Source organism: Pipra filicauda, unplaced genomic scaffold (genome assembly GCF_003945595.2).
Source record: "Pipra filicauda isolate LSUMZ 115617 unplaced genomic scaffold, ASM394559v2 scaffold486_size446389_pilon, whole genome shotgun sequence".
Taxonomy (NCBI): domain Eukaryota; kingdom Metazoa; phylum Chordata; class Aves; order Passeriformes; family Pipridae; genus Pipra; species Pipra filicauda.
Window position 1 is genome coordinate 175,628 of NW_024104627.1, and position 14,874 is coordinate 190,501.

At 62.7% G+C, this 14,874-nt stretch overlaps 2 protein-coding genes across 9 annotated transcripts in view; one reads left to right on the plus strand and one right to left on the minus strand.

The window, feature by feature from the left end:
- Window positions 1-2,808: 2,808 nt before the first annotated feature.
- CKMT1A (creatine kinase, mitochondrial 1A) lies at window positions 2,809-12,168 on the minus strand. The gene is made up of 9 exons (XM_027745423.2): window positions 11,916-12,168; window positions 6,475-6,673; window positions 6,015-6,110; window positions 5,677-5,898; window positions 5,067-5,152; window positions 4,031-4,154; window positions 3,728-3,862; window positions 3,275-3,400; window positions 2,809-3,059 (listed from the first exon to the last, which is right to left on the minus strand). The coding sequence occupies exons 1-9, from the start codon at window positions 12,062-12,064 to the stop codon at window positions 2,943-2,945; spliced, it is 1,254 nt and encodes a 417-aa protein (XP_027601224.1). The 5' UTR covers window positions 12,065-12,168; the 3' UTR covers window positions 2,809-2,942.
- The window catches only part of PPIP5K1 (diphosphoinositol pentakisphosphate kinase 1), a 47,565-nt gene continuing 44,639 nt past the window's right edge, over window positions 11,949-14,874 (plus strand). For 3 of the 8 annotated variants that reach the window (XM_027745402.2, XM_039386472.1, XM_039386473.1), the window contains exon 1: window positions 11,949-12,053. The gene's annotated coding sequence lies outside the window, so the exon portion shown is untranslated. Of the gene's footprint in view, window positions 12,054-12,874; window positions 12,936-14,874 lie in introns of those variants that run through there. The other 5 variants (XM_039386467.1, XM_039386470.1, XM_039386469.1 and 2 more) reach the window with 3 other exon arrangements.

A 14,874-nucleotide genomic window follows, 5' to 3' on the forward strand; every position in this document is an offset into this window, starting at 1 on the left:
GTGGGGCAGTGCTGGGGCAGTGAGCGAGGGCCTCCCTGGGTGCGGGGCAACGTTTGGGGTGATAGGCCCAGGAGCCCTCCTGCTGGCTGCTGGATCAGGCAAGGGTCGGGCAGGGGTGCAGGCCACGGTCCCTGGATTCTTGTCCAGTGCCAGCTGTGAGGGAGAAGGACTGGTACATGTGCCCTCCTCCCTTGCCCCTTGGGTCATTATCCTTGTAGCAAGGCTGCCCAGACCCAATATGGGGGAAGAATTGGGCAAAGAGCTCTGGGGAAAGGTGTGGGTTGCATATGCAGTGCAGTCGTGCTTTCTTCTGCAGCCTGTGCTCTGGGATCTGCTCCAGGACAGTGAGGGTGCTCCTGCCTTGGAGACCCTGGTGCAGGTACTGCCCATCTTGGAGTGGCTGTCTCCAGCCCATCCAGGACCCTGCGGAGCATAGGGCCTGCTGGCCCCTGCGCTCCTGCTGCCTGGTTGCTGAGCTGCATTCCCTGCAGGAGTACTTTTAGATACCAGAGGGCACCTTCCAGGGTCTGCTGCTCAGCATGAGGCCTGAGGCCATGCAGCGATTCCTGGCTTTGCTGCACCACTCCTGGCACCATCTGCATGGAGAGGTGGTCAGATGGGCTGGGATGGGGCGGAGAATGCAGAGCCCATGAGTGGTGGAGCCTTGTGACTGGGAGGAAAGTGCCTATGGGGAGGTGTACAACATGTGGGGTTATGGCCCACAGATGGTGCATAAGACTGTGCACAGGACAGCCACAGAGTCAGTGCTTAAGAGAGTTCAGACCTCCCACATGTGAGGAGTTGTGGAGTCTGTGCATGGGGGGGGGGGGGGAGGGTGCAAAGCCCCGTGCAGGGATGCAGAGCCCATGCTGTGGGGTGTGTGGGTGCAGAGGCTCTCTCAGCCGTGCGTGACTCATGCCTTGGGGTTCTGTCCTGGAACACAGCTGAGTGGCACTGGGCCTGTCCTGTTGCTCAGGGCCATGCCTTTCCAGTGCTAGGGCTCACACAGCTTCACAGATGCTGCTGCCCGTGCCTGGGGAAGAGGTGCTGCTGGCACTGGCCGTGCTGCTGCTCTGCAGGTTGCCCCATCTCACTCCCCAGCCATTTGTCAGCCTGTCACAGTTCATCCCCTTCTTGGCTGTGTCTGACATTGCGAGGGTCCCACCAGCTCTCCTGGCCAATGAGAGCATGTAAGCAATGTGGGGTGCTGGGACTGTCCACACATGTGGTGTGGCCGACTCCAACCACTGCCCTGTGTCACCACTGTCTGCAGAAGCCCCAGCCTGGCCCCGTGCTGCCCTGTGCCTGTGAAGCCCCAGCCCAAGGAGGCTCTGCAAGAGTCATGACCTGTAAGTAGACCTTGAAGTGCCGCTGAGTCCTGGGCTCTGCGGGGCCTGGGTGTGGTGGTGGTCTCTGGGGTGCCTGTTGAGGCTTGTGTGGTGTTGCCATAGCTGTGTCCCTGCACTCTGTCCCCACAACCTTGCTACCCTGTGGACCCACAGTGCTCTCCTGACGCGGGGGCAGAAGGCTGCCTTTGCCAGGCATCTGCTACAGGTCCCCTCCCTCAGGGCCGTGCCCACCTAGCCCCTTGGCCTCCTCCGTGCCATCCCGCTGCTGCTGCCCCACTTGCCACTGCGCTGCTTTCTGCAGCTCACACCCCAGCAGGTGGGATACCAGCTCCAGGACCCCCACACAGGCTGCTCTGCCCAGTCAGCACACCTTTACCCCGTGGCAGGTGGGGGTTCCAACCCTGCACCCCATGAGCTGGGACCCCTGCACGCTCTGTTCCCTGAGTGGGAAATCCCACCCTGCCCAACCCTACCCTCCTCTGGGAGGGTAGGCTGGGACCTCTGCACACCCTGCTGTTCCCTAGGCCTTTCTGCCGGTGTGGTTTGTCCTGGCCCCTCTCCCCACATCTGTGTGGTGCTGCCCCAGGACTTGCTGAGCAGAGACACAGTTCAGCAGCTGCTGCAGAGCCAGCGGGACTGGGAGCAGAGCTAGCTGGGACACCTCTGCTATCCCCCAGGCATCCCAGGTGATGCCCCCAGCCTGCAGAACGTGTGGGTTGCCCCACTGGTGGCAGTTGCCAGGCCAGAGGACCAAGGTGAGACCATGCACTCCCCTCCCCAACCCTGTCCCCGTTCATGCTGGTGCCCTCCCATACCCTGCCCAAACATTTTGAACTCTTGCTGCCCAGTGTCCCTGTGCTGTTTGCGCCCTGGGCTGCTGTGTCCCCCTTGTGCACCCTGTGGTGGGTGCTGCAGGGGCCTTGGGCTGGGGCCAGCCTTCTCAGGCTGGCTCTGCAGCCCCCACACCCAGCTGTGCTCACATGCGTGCCACCTTCCCCAGTGGCATGCTCAGCTCTGACCAGGCTTTCTCTCTGCAGGCAGGAGTGGATCAGGCCCCATCTGGCTTCACCATGGCTCTCCGTCCTCTTCCTGCCCCACTGCTTCCTGTGAGCATCCCAGCAGTAAACTCATAATGGTCACAAAGGTTGAGCTCAGCTCCCTGCTGCCTGCAGTGACACATGGCCCCAGAGCACCTTTTCATGTGCAGCCTTGACTATTCCAGCAGCTCCTGGCACTCTGCAGCAACTCCTTACCCACATGCAGTTCCCTAGGCCAGGGCGGCCCCAGTGGTCCCTCAGACCCTTTCCCCATGGCAGCAGTAGCTCAGGGACATCCTGGGGAGGGCTGCTCAGGACAGGCACAGGAAACCCATACCCCAGTGGTGCCTCTGCAGGGGGACAGGGTGCTTGGACTCAGTGGGGTACTGGGTGCTGGAGTAAGGAGGAGCCCGAGCCATGGCTACAGCAGCGCATGTTTATGGGATCTGACCTGGTGTGTTGTGGGTAACAGGATGCAGCGACATGCTGGGCACAGAGATCGCACAAGCTACAGGGGGACCGGGGTCCCACAGGGCTGGCGCTGCCACAGTCCCACTCAGTGCCGGAACTGCGGCAGCGGCGAAGGGATGCGGATGTCCTGCCCCTTCTCCAGCCGCCGCTCACAGTCGATCAGGTAGTTCACACCGTCTATCACCAGCTGTACCAGCTCCACCTGCACCAGGAGCACAGATGTAATAATTCAGGGGCTGTCTTCAGAGCCACACCAGCAAGGCACCTGGCTAGCCCCGCTGCACACAGGGCAGGCACTGCTACCCCCAGCACCCACATGCTGGCCCCAGCATACAGCCCTGGAACTGCGTGGGTGCCATGGGCCCATCATGCACACATACTCCAGAACCTCCCTCCCCAGCTCTGCCTGTCACCCACCTCTGACTTCCCCAGCCGGTCCAGGTTGGAGATGTCGAAGATGCCCCCTGTGGCAGCAGTGTCCACACCGCCCGTCCCACGCTTCTGTAGCCGGAGGTTCTCCAGGATCTTAGGGAAGCGGCTATCCTGGTGCCCAGAGAAAGTGTCGGTGCTCAGCAAGACCAACAAGGGAGTCAGGGTCAATGCTCCCTGGAGCAGCCCCCTGCCACTCACAGGACCCTGTTAGTGGGTCACTGACCCCACACAGAGCCCTGCCCTGAGCAGACCCAGGCTGACACCTGGGATCTGAGCCTCTTCCTTCAGCCAGGGATGCAGGCATGGGCGGGACCCTACGCCTCCTGAGGAAACCTGAGCAAGGCCCAGGGCCAGGTCCCATGCAGTCCTGCAACTCCCATGTGGCTGAGCTCCCCACAGTCTTAGCCTGGCTCCCCACAAAACTGGCCATAGTAATACCTTGCTGAGCAGTGGTAGCTTGATGTGGACACCCGCTCGCAGCCCCGTGCCCAGGTTGGAGGGGCAGGTCAGGATGTAACCCAGCCGCTCGTTCCACATGAACTCCCAGCCTCGCTCCTGGATTAGCCGCTCCACCTGGGTTAGAGATACAAGCAGCCATTCAACCCTGGCCACAGGGTGCCCAGCCCTGGCCACGGGGTGTCCAGCCAAGGCTGAGCGCAGAGAGCCAGCACTGCAGCAGCTCTTCCTGCCCCTCTCTGCCTGTCCACGGGGCTAGCACAGCACTGGCTGTTGGACGCTCACCTCCTTCAGGCCCCGGCAGAACCGCTCAAAGACACGCTTCATATTGCCCCCCTTCTCCATGGAGATGACACGTGTGTGGTCCTCCTCATTGATCCAGATCAAGAAGGTCTTCTGGTGGTTGTGCCTAGGGACAGGGCAGCATTCAGCTGTGCTGGTGGCTTGCAGACGCCCTGTGCCCACCCAGCTGTGCCCCTTCTGCCACCATGGTGCCAGTGCTGCTTATGGTTCCAGTGTGCTGCCTGTGCCTGTGGCTGGGAGCACGTTGCCAGAGCCCAGCCTGGCAGCAGGGTGGGCAGCCAGCAGATGCTCCTGGAGATGGGCCAGTGCCCATCCACGTGAGCCGCTGTGAGTGATGGGAGCTGTCTCCAGCGCCTTGGGCTGGGGACAGGAGCACAGCTCCTGCACCGGGCAGGCAGCAGGAGAGGACTGTGAGGCACAGAGTGCACACTGGGGGCTGTGTTAGGGGCAGCTGGAGCTGGGGACCATGCATGCTGTAGAAATGTTTTCCATATAAAGGCACAATGCCAGAGAGGGTGGCGTGGGCGGATGCGTGTGCCGGCTGTCGCTCTGCAGGAGCGTGGGATGTTGCATGGCTGCACAGAGATGCTGGGAGGGAGCAGTAAGATGTGACTGTGGCAGGACAGGTTTGGTGGCACGTAGTGTGTGCAGAGATCCAGGAGGAGCTCTGGGGATTGCCCAGGGAGCAGAAGCAATTACAGTAGCCTTAGTGTGCAAGGTGCTGTTGGATGGTAAGAGTGGGCAGGATTGACAGCAGGGGCTGGTTCTGCAGTCCCCCTTCCCAGGACAATGCTGTGGTTTGTGTAGGGAGCAGTTGGCTGCTGACTGTGGTGCACACAGGTGAGACCACAGAGCCCAGGGTGGGCACGGTCCAGGGGTACTGGTGCCACATGTGCTGGGGGTCTGCGGTGCAGTGAAGATGGGAAACATGGGTGGCAGGGCTGAGACAGACAGATGGAGCAGTAGCATCCCCCCCTCTCTGCTCTGCTGACTGCTCAGTGCTGGGACAGATCCTCACCAGATCCCTCGGGCGTCGGGCCAGTCCCGGGCCATTCCTGCTGCTGTCAGGAGCGGGGACACCGGCTTGTCAAAGAGGAAGTGGTCCTGGAGGGAGGCAGAGTGCATGGGCTCACCAGGGTCGCATGGCTGGAGCCAGGGCACCTTCATTGGTCCCAGTGCTCCCTGTCTCACTGGTCCCAGCCTGCCACTGAGGTGATCCACTGTGGCTCTCCCAGGCAGGGCACCCATGGGCAGGAGCCCCTGCCTTTCTGGCCTGGAAGGCAGAAGGCTGCTGGTGCACAGCCCACCCTATGCCAGGGGCCAGTGGGGCACCAGCCATGTGCCTGCCACAAGCCCGCCTTTCTCTGGACGTGGGCAGAGACATGGGGAAGGAGTCAGAAGGGGCTGTGAGCTGCTGGGGCTGTGATCAGACAGGTGGCTTGGGAGGGCTGAGCAGCACTGTGAGCACCCTCTGCGCTGTCGGACAGACTCTCTAGGGCAGGGATCCTGGTCCCACAAGACAGGGGGGTTGGGAAAGGAAGATGAAACCTCCCAGAGAAGCAATGCTGGGGAAGGGGTCCTGCTCTGCATGCACCCAGGGAGGCTGTTTGGGAGCTGTACCAACTCACATCAATGAGCTGCTGTTGCTCCTTCTCAGTCATCTCGCTGAGACGGTAGTACCGGCCTGCCAGGTCCCCAGTGAGGCCATTCAGTGCGTCCACGGTCACCTTCTCCACCTCTCGCCGCTCGGCGCGGGTGCAGGCTGGCGGCAGGCTCAGCCCACGGATGCTGCGCCCCGTCCGGACCCGGGATGAGAGCACGTAGCGCTCATCAAACTGGCCAAACTTTATCTGGAACAGACAGGAGCCACAGGACGTTTATGGTGTGGCACTGGTGCTGGCAGGGCCCTGTCCCCAAGGCCCAGGAAAGGACTCCCGTGTGCAGCATGGCTGTCCAGCTCACACACCTTGGTGGCATCCAGGTCCGTGGTGTGCTTCATGGTGCGGGGGTTGTATCCGTTGTGCCGCTCCTGAATCACGGGGTCAAACAGGTCGGCAAACACCTGGAAGCAAGCGGGACAATGTACAGTGCTGCAGACCCAGCACTTCATAAAGCCCCTGCCGTAGGCTCAGCATGGCCCCACTGCCAGCAGGGGGGACATGCAGCAGGGGGGCTGCAGAGGATGGCTGGGAGAACAACATGTCCTGCAGTGCAAGCAATCCATGGAGCAAGTGGGGCAGAAGGCTGCAGGGCTCCAGGAACAGCTGCTCCAAAGGAGCCCTCTGTCCCATAGGGATATGTGGGGGCCAGCCGGGGCCTTTACAGATGTTCAGGCTGGGCAGGATGAGGTGGGCAGTAATGCCCCAGGTTGCTGGGTGTACTGTGGGTACCAGGACTCCTCTGGCTGCTGCAGGTAAGGCACTCACCTCATAGGTCTCTTCATCGCCAGCTACGATACCCACAGTCTTGATGAAGGGGTGGCCAGGGTTGTCAACACCAGTCTGAATGCACTGGTCCAAGGTCCAGCCATTTGGGGTTGCCTTGTCACAGAGCCTGGCATAGATGGCTGGTGTCAGGTTGCTGGCCATGCAGTTGTTGTGCTTCCGGAGGTCAGGGTACTCAGCACTGTGGGAGGAGAGACAGATGAGTCCTTTGGGACCAGGGGACTCCAGCACTTGTGCCAGTGCCCCTCAGAGACTCATGGGGCAGGTGTGAGCAGGGGAGGCTCAGAGAGGGGTCAAACTGCTCTGCTTGTCCACAGCAGCCAGGGGCAGGGAGGCAGTTACTGGCATTGCAGGGCAAGGGCAGGGAGCAGCCTGAGCTGAAGGTTGGCACTCAACCAGGACGAGAGTCCACGAGCAAATCTGGATCGGTCTTTAGGGATTGGCTCCTTATCAGCCACGCAGAAGGTCCCCAAAGGCAGGAGAACCTTCCAGGTGAGCAGTGGGGCCACATCAGTCCAGCCCTGTGCTGCTGAGCTGCCAGGGCAGCTGGGCAGCACAGTGGGGGTCCCACTCCCCTTGCCCTCCCTGAGGCTGTCCCAACACCAGCCTAAATGGAGGGGGCCTGCTCCCTGTCTGCTAGTGCAATGGGTGGGGGAGGCAGGGCTCATAGCCTGTGGGGCCCTGGCGTGCCTGACCCCTGAGGCTCCTGTCCCTCTGCCCCCCCCCCCCGGATGCTTCGGGGCAGGAGATCAGCTGACCCCGATCTGCAGCCGGTGGGAACTGCACGGCCCCGGCGCAGTTTATTGTATTAGGGGGACGCTTTCCTCTAATCAGCTTAGTGGGAGGCCGTCCCCTGACCTCATTCCCACTTTAGACAGGCTTTGTGCTTGCTCTGTGCTCATGGAGGGGATTGGCAGGGCAGGACCCTGACAGTGCTTGTCTTGGCCAAATCTTTCCTGCTGGGACCTGGTGCCTTTGCTTGCCTTAGTGGGACAGGACTGGCCCTTATCAGCCCAGGAGATCTGGCTGGTGGCTGGAGGGGGTCCTGCATCCCTGGGGACACCTGTCTCCCCTTCTGAGAGAGGCCTGCTCTGGGGACGACACAGCTTGAGGGGGATCTATGTGGGACAAAGGGTGCCTGGGCTAGTGCAGGTCTGGGTTGGTGGGAGCAGCTGTCCGACACCAGCACCAGCAGGAAGTCCTGGCACTCTCCTGCGCTCAGCTTCTACTCCTGAGGGCTCACACTGGGCACCAGGTCTGGCTGCCAGCGCCAGCCCCATGCTGCAATGCAGAGCCTTGTGGCTGCCACCACCTCCTCCCCTGCGCCTGCAGGCCAAGGAATGTGCATTGGCCCTTTGCCCATGGCTTGTCTACTGCTTGTGGCTTCCTGTACTGTGTAGAAAGAAAGGGTGGTAAGGCTCACATTGTCTGTATTGTGTGGATAAGCACTGGCAGCTCCAGCCAAGACCAGCACAGGGAGGCATTTGCTCCAGGCAAGAACTTTTCTCAGGGCTGAGGGCTGCTCCCAGCCCACACACAGACCTGTACCCTGGTGAGATGCCCCAGCTCAGAGGCTGATGCGGTGTGGATGGGACACAGCCTGCCCTGGTCTGCCCCACTGCTCCTGCTACCATCTGCTGGCCACCAACCCACATCTCCCCAGGGTGACAAACTCATAAAAAGCATTTGCTGATTGGAATGGGACACTTGGAGAGGTTCCTCCACTGCCCCAGCATGGGTCATGCTGCCGGGCATGCCAGGACCACCTGATCTGCTTTCTACACAGCAGAGTCTGCCCAGGAACAGCAGAGGTTGCCAAGGGAAGCCAGCTTACTCCTAGTAGGCAGGATACTGCTGTGGGTTGAAGCATGCTGTCTGCCATGGCCGTCCACACATTCCCTGAGGTGGTTAGCATCCAAACCCTGAGACTCCAGGCTCTGCCTGCAGGTGCTGTGCCTGCTGCAGTACTGACTGCCTGGTCAGAGTGCACCCTCCCCTGAACCACAGCCAGTAAATCAGGGCAACCTTTTCCCAGCCTTTCTAAAGTACCCGAACTCAGATGGATGATGCCAGGGTGAAGATCCGGAGCACCTGTTGCTGTGCTCACCACGGTGCCACAGAGGCAGCAGGGGAGGATGCCAGTCACTGAGCCCAGGCTTTGTCCAGGCTGGAGGGCTCTGGCAGTGGCACCGCTTTCCCACTGTGTGGTCAGGGTGTCCAGAGTCCTCTGTCACAAGCGTGAAGGTGATGCTGCACTTGGCCTTACTTAGGCTGCCTTGGCCCCTTGATTTTGGTCCCCGAGGCTAGTTTTAAAATTATTACCCTTCCAGCACCATATTTTGTTACCAGTGCCACAGCACCAAGCGATATCTTGAAGGTCTCTTCCAACCTGAGTTCCATGATTTCACAATTCCACGGTTCTGTGATAGGGTGGGCTTGTCCCTGGCTGCAGAGGCTGGAAGTGTGGATGTCTGCCAGAAGCACAACTCAGCGCTGCTGCCTGCGCTGTCCTGCCCTCACCTCAGCTCTGCCGTCCTGCCCGTGACCTCGGGGTGCAGCCGCCCGCAGCAGTCACCCTCTTTGCCCTTGCGCGAGCAAGTGTCTCAGCCCGGGGCAGACCTGCTCAGCACCCAGCAGGGATTATTAGCCTGTCCACCGACTGGGCAGCCTCTCTGGAAGCAACAGCCACCTGCATCTCGCCATGGCTCTTCATCGCTAATCTGGCAGCCTCCAGTGCCTTTCCTGGCATCACGGGCTCGTGGTGCCCAGGCAGCCCCCGCTGCACGCGGCCTCTGGAGAGGTGTGGGGGCACGTGGGGCAAGCAGCAGACCCCGTGTGGTGGTACAGAGTCAGGAGCTGGCAGGTTGCTGCAGGCAGCTGAGCATGAGGCTTGTTTACGCAGGGAGGAGGGGGCTTGGGCTTTGTGTGGAGACGCTTTGGCAGGGAGCCCCAGCGTGACCGCCCAAACACGGTGCCCTGCCTGCTTGGCAGCAGGCACATAGTGCCCATATTTCCTCAAGGGGAGAGTCCCTGTGCCCTCTCAGCATGGCCATTCATACTGCAGTGCCTCTGACAGGAGGCTGTGGAGTGTTACTCAAACCCCTTAGGGCTGCTGCCGATGTCTCGTTTTTTAACCTAAGACTAGGCAGGATCCCCGGCGAGTTGGCTCATCCCTGCAGAGCGAGGTGCTGCAGCTCATCCCTAAGGCTCTGTCTAGGCTCTTTTCAAGTGTCAGCACTGTCACAAAACCATTCCCAGTTGAACATGATCCCCCAGGAGGCTCAGTTTAGAGTTTCTCAACCGTATTCCCACCTTGATTTCATCCCCTCCTGACCTGATGTCTGTGGCTCTGCAGTTGTTCATAAAGCTGGAAAACACACTCCCCTTGGGAGGTGGATAATTCATAACATTCAGCCTTTGTCATTCTTTGAACTCTCTCCCTTTCCATCCCCGGATTTCCATGGCCCAAAGCAGCACACCGGAGCCCCAGTGCCAGCTCCCTGCCAGCACTCCACACGCGCAGAGCTCCCAGCCTGCAATGCAGCGCCGCGACACACTGCTCTGACTGTCGGCGTTTGGTGCAGGGATGGCAGCAGCTGATGGTGTTCAGAGCAGCAACGTGCTGCCTCCTTCCCATCCTGCTCTTTCCCTGTGCTGAGTCTCTGCTGGCCTTGGGATGTGGAGGAATACCCAGTCCTCATATTCCTGGCCTGACTCTGGGAACTGCTAGGCCAAGCAGCTGGTGCCAGTGTGAGGTGGAAGGACTGGCCAGTGGCTGCCATGTCCCTCTTCCCTCCCAGCCCTGGCCCTGTTCCTACCCTGCACAGCCCTTGTGAGGCACAGACAGCTCCTGCCTCCAGTCCCGTCTGGTGCCTTGGCCCTCCATGCTCAGAGTGGAGGGCCATGCTCTTTGGAGCTGGCAGCACAGGCACCAGGCAGGACCAGCCTCTGCCTCTCCCAGCCCCGCTTCCTTATCACCACGGCAAGCAATGGTGAGCAGAACCATGGGAATGCGGAGCACCTGGCTCTCCCAGGCCCGTCTGGGCTCCCTGTGGCAATTCCTGGCAAAGAGCAGTTTGGAGGGGAGCGATGTGAGACCTTCTGGTCTGAAGCTTGAACCTTAGCACTGTGCTGCAGCTGTGACACTTATCTGGCTTAAGGGATCAGGCACTGGGCATGCAAATAGGACCAGGGCTCTTGCAGAGCCAGAATTACCTCAAAAGCACCTCTAAGCCGGGCTGTGGCCGTACATGTGCCTGCCTGGCCCGGCTCGAATTTGTGCCTGCCTCCCAGAAGTCCCGATTGCACATCTCAGGGCTCATTGTCATCCAAAATCTGCTCACAGGCTGGGGCGGCCTCCTCAGCACACGCAGGCCCCTCCAGTTCTCCCTTTAAAAACTGGTCCAGAGAGGGAAGGGCAAGAACCTGCCAGCAAAGCTTTTCCTTTCAATAGAGGAGTCCCTGTCCCAAAAGCAGGCGCGTGGGAAGGCTGGAACAGCCAGATGAGGTCGGGCCAGGAGCTGCTGCCAGTGCCTGGGGGCTGCTTCGACACCAGCTCCCACAGTCGGAGCTCTTGAGTGTGCCACCAGGAGGACAAAATGGACCCTTTGCTCCATCCTGTTCCTACCAGGACACTGACAAAGTCTCTCCTGGCTTCTCTTGGACCAAGCCTGGGGTACGTCCCTGCTGGCCCTGGCTGTCCCAGCTGTCCCCCCCAGGCTGGCCCGTCTCTCCAACAGCCCTCATCTCTGCCCTCCCTGGCATCCCGGGAAGTCCCCTAGGACCCCCAGCCCTGCTGCCGGGCACTTTCCCCCCTCCCTCTCCCGCGTATCTCGGGCTGCAGCGGCTTGTTCCGGTGTTTCGGGACCACCCAGGGCCGCCCGCAGCCCCGGGGCTCCCAGCCCCGACTGCAGCTCCCACAGTCAGGCCCCGGACACGGGGATGCGCTCGGGGTGGCCCCCGCAGCCCTCATGGCCCCTGTCCGCACGGGTCCCGCGAAGGGGTCCCGCGGCAGCCCCCACGAGCCCCGGGGAGCCGGGACCCGCGGCCCCTGCGGGACCGTGCCCGGGGCGTGGTGGGGCCGGTGCCCTTGTGCGCGGGGACGACGGGGCCCGCGGCGCCGGTGACCGTCAGCCCGAGGCGGGACGGCTCCGTCCAACACGGCCGAGCCCCGCCGCCGCCCCCCCGTCTCCCTCGCCGCCCGGAGCCCCGGGGCCGGCGCGGACTCGGTTCACGGGCCTCCCGGTCCTCCCTGCCATGGACGAGCAGCGTCCGCCGCGCCGCCCCCACGAGCTGCTTCGAGACTCGCCGCCCCGGCTGGAGCCGAGGGGCGGCCCCGGCGCCCTCCCCGGTGCCGGTGCCGCAGGGACCGTCCCCCGCCCGCCGCCCCCCGCCCGTGCGCCCTCGCCGCCCGCGCACATTACCTGGGCGGGTATCGCCGACGCTGACGGTCGCCCGCGCTGATCGAGTCCCGGGCGAGCAGGAAGCCGGCGGCGAGGGAACCGGCGCCCACCATGGCCAGGAGGCCGGTGGTGCGGCGAGCGGAGAGAGCGCGGGCGAAGGTGCTGGCCATGGCGGAGCGGCGGAGCGAGCGCGGCGGAGCGAGCGCGCCGGGGCGGGCGGCGGACGTGAGGGGAATAGGAACGGGAATGGGAATGGGAACGGGAGCGGCGGCGGGGCGCGCGGGGGGGCGGGGAGCCGGCTGGGCACGGGGGGGGCCGGGCAGCACCGCCACCTGCTCGGCCGCCCCGCCCCGCCCCGCCCCACCGGGGCCGCCGGCGCTTTCAGCACCGCGCGCGGGACAGCGCCGGAGGGGCGGCTGCGTCGGGCCGGGCCTGCTTCTCACCGAGAGCCACACCCCGGAGCCCCGCGCCGCGCTCTGTGGCGGTCGGTGGCGGCCGGGTGAAAGTTCGTGCACCTGAAGCCGGGAGCGGCGGACGCGGCTACTCCACGGGATGCGGCCCTCAATGGGTCGGGGGCCCGGGGGCCGGTTCTCGGAGGTCACCAGCCCTCACACAGTGCTCTGTGCCCGCCGCACCGCGGGACCGCACCGGCGGGGCAGGGAGCGCACCGCGTTCGCCGCCGCAGACCCCGCGGGACGGGAGGTGCTGGCGCACCGCCGGGCCGCTCCGGCACATGGGAAACGGCTGCTCGGTAGAGCCGCGCGCCCAGCCCGGTACAGTCGGTACGGCCGCGTGTCCCGCCCGGTGCAGCCGCGCGGTTGCCGTTACAGCGCGGACCCGGCACGGGGCCCGCGCCCACGTGCGAGCGGCGCGCCCAGCACCGCAGCAGCTCCCGCCGCCGCCGCCAGGGGCCGCCACGCCGCGTCCGCCCGCGTCCCGGCCGGCCCGCCCCCTCCGCGCCGATTGGCTGCCTGCGGCCGTCAGCAGGCGGTGATTGGTCGGCGCAGCGCCCTCAGCGCAGGGTGCGCTCGGAGGCCGCAGGTGAGCGGAGGGAAATGGCGGCTCCCGGCGTGGCGCCCCCTGCTGCCGGCGGGGGGGGCCGGGGCGGCCCCGGGGCGGCCGGGGGGCCGGGGGCAGGCGGGGCCGGCGCCGGCGCCGGCGAGGGAAGGCAAGCGAACTGAAGGAGGGGTGGGGCGGCCGGCTGGCTGCGCCGCCGCTGGGCCCGGTTTGTTGGCGGCTGTCAGAGAGCGCCGGGCGGGCGGCAGCAGCGGCACCCCGTCGAGCGCAGCCCGGCGCCCTGCCGCCCCCGCGGCCCGCTGCCGCCACCCGCCCGTGTCTACGGGGCCTGGAGCAGCGGCCCCCCCCGCGGCGCGGGAGCTCCGCCCGGCACGGGCGCAGCGGCGGGCGGGGCTCGGCCCGGCCGCTCGGGGCCGCCGCTCGGTCTGTCGGTGCCGGTGCCGGTGCCTGCCCTCCGGCCCGCCGCGTGCGTGGCTGCTTGGGGCCGCACCGCTCTCCCGGGCCGACCCCGGCCCCGCTTCCCAGGCCCGCTGTCCCGCCCGCGCCAGGGTCTGCGCGGCCCCCGCGGTGTGCGCGGGGCGGAGCGGCAGCGGCCCCGCGGCAATAAACACTCACGGACGGGGACCGTGTTGGGAGAATTCCAGTGCTGAGGAGTCTCACGCTTTACAGATTCATGAATCTCATTAAATATCTCGTTCTGAACGATGTAGGCGAGGCACAGCCCTGCTCGGTGTGCGGGGTGAACCCAGAGGCTGCCCGGGGTCTGCAGGAGGAGCTGGGCACGAGCCGTGCGAGGCTCTGCGCTCTGGGTTTGCAGCTCTTGCTGTGTTCGCCCTTACTGAAAATGCTGCTTGAACAGGCTGAACTTGACTTCAGCTTCCTGGCTGTGAACACCTTGAGCTCCTGTGTTATCAGAACAGAGGGATTTCTGTGATACAGCACATCCAAATAGCTTTAATTATTAGCCCTGGTATAGGTGGTTTTCCTCTTCTGAAGCAATTAAGTGTCCATGATAAGAGCACAGCTATCACCTTTTGTAAGTATGGAATTAACCTTAATGCAAACAGCCCTTGTGGCAATGGAAGTAACTCTTTGGGCAAAAGTGTGTCACTGGTCATGCATGCAGAGATACTTCACTGCTCGGGGGCCTAAGTTTTCAGGGTTGGGTTTTTTGGGTTGGCTGGCTGGTTGTAGGGCCCACAATAGTTTCAGGCAGTTCTACAAGACAGTGCCAGTATTAGTATTTTTAAATACCAGCTATGTGTATTCTCAAAGGTCGTGATCCTGCAGGTGCTTGACGTGGCTTGGCCAGGCTGTGGGTCTCTAAGCTGGATCATCCTTGCAACCTGTCTGCATGCTCAGATACCCCGAATTCCTCGGGCCTCCTGCCCAGTGCCCCCTGGGGTGCCCAGGCCTGGGTGCTGCTCCAGAGCTGCCTCTTCCACTGCCACCAGTGATATGACCAGCTATGTTCCCGTCCGTCAGCCCCGCACTGCAGAGACTGCACCTGCATCTGCACATTTTGTTTAAAAAACAAAATGAAACAAAACTCCAACATCCAAACCCACTCTTTTGGTGGTTAATGCCACACTGAATTCAAAGTCAATATAAGACCTTCTCTCTTAAATGTCTGGTACCTCAGAAGCAGGGCACAAAGAGTCTCTTTACTCTGTGAACACCCTTATCTAAACAGCACCGGAATAATCTGCTCAGGAACTGGAAAGCCATTTACTATCTCATTTCTTATCGGTAATACAGGGCAGTCTGGGGAGCTGAATCAGTCCCAGGGCTCTCAGAGGCAAGGTGTACGGCTCCATTTCGGGTTGTGTGTCAGCAGGTTCTGATTGCTGTTGGGTGATTACAATAACCTTTGGTATGATTATGCAGCAGATCACAGCTGCCCTTCTTGGAAGTGCAGCAAGAAAGTATTAACTGCAGCGGCTGGCGTGTACTTCTTCCTGTA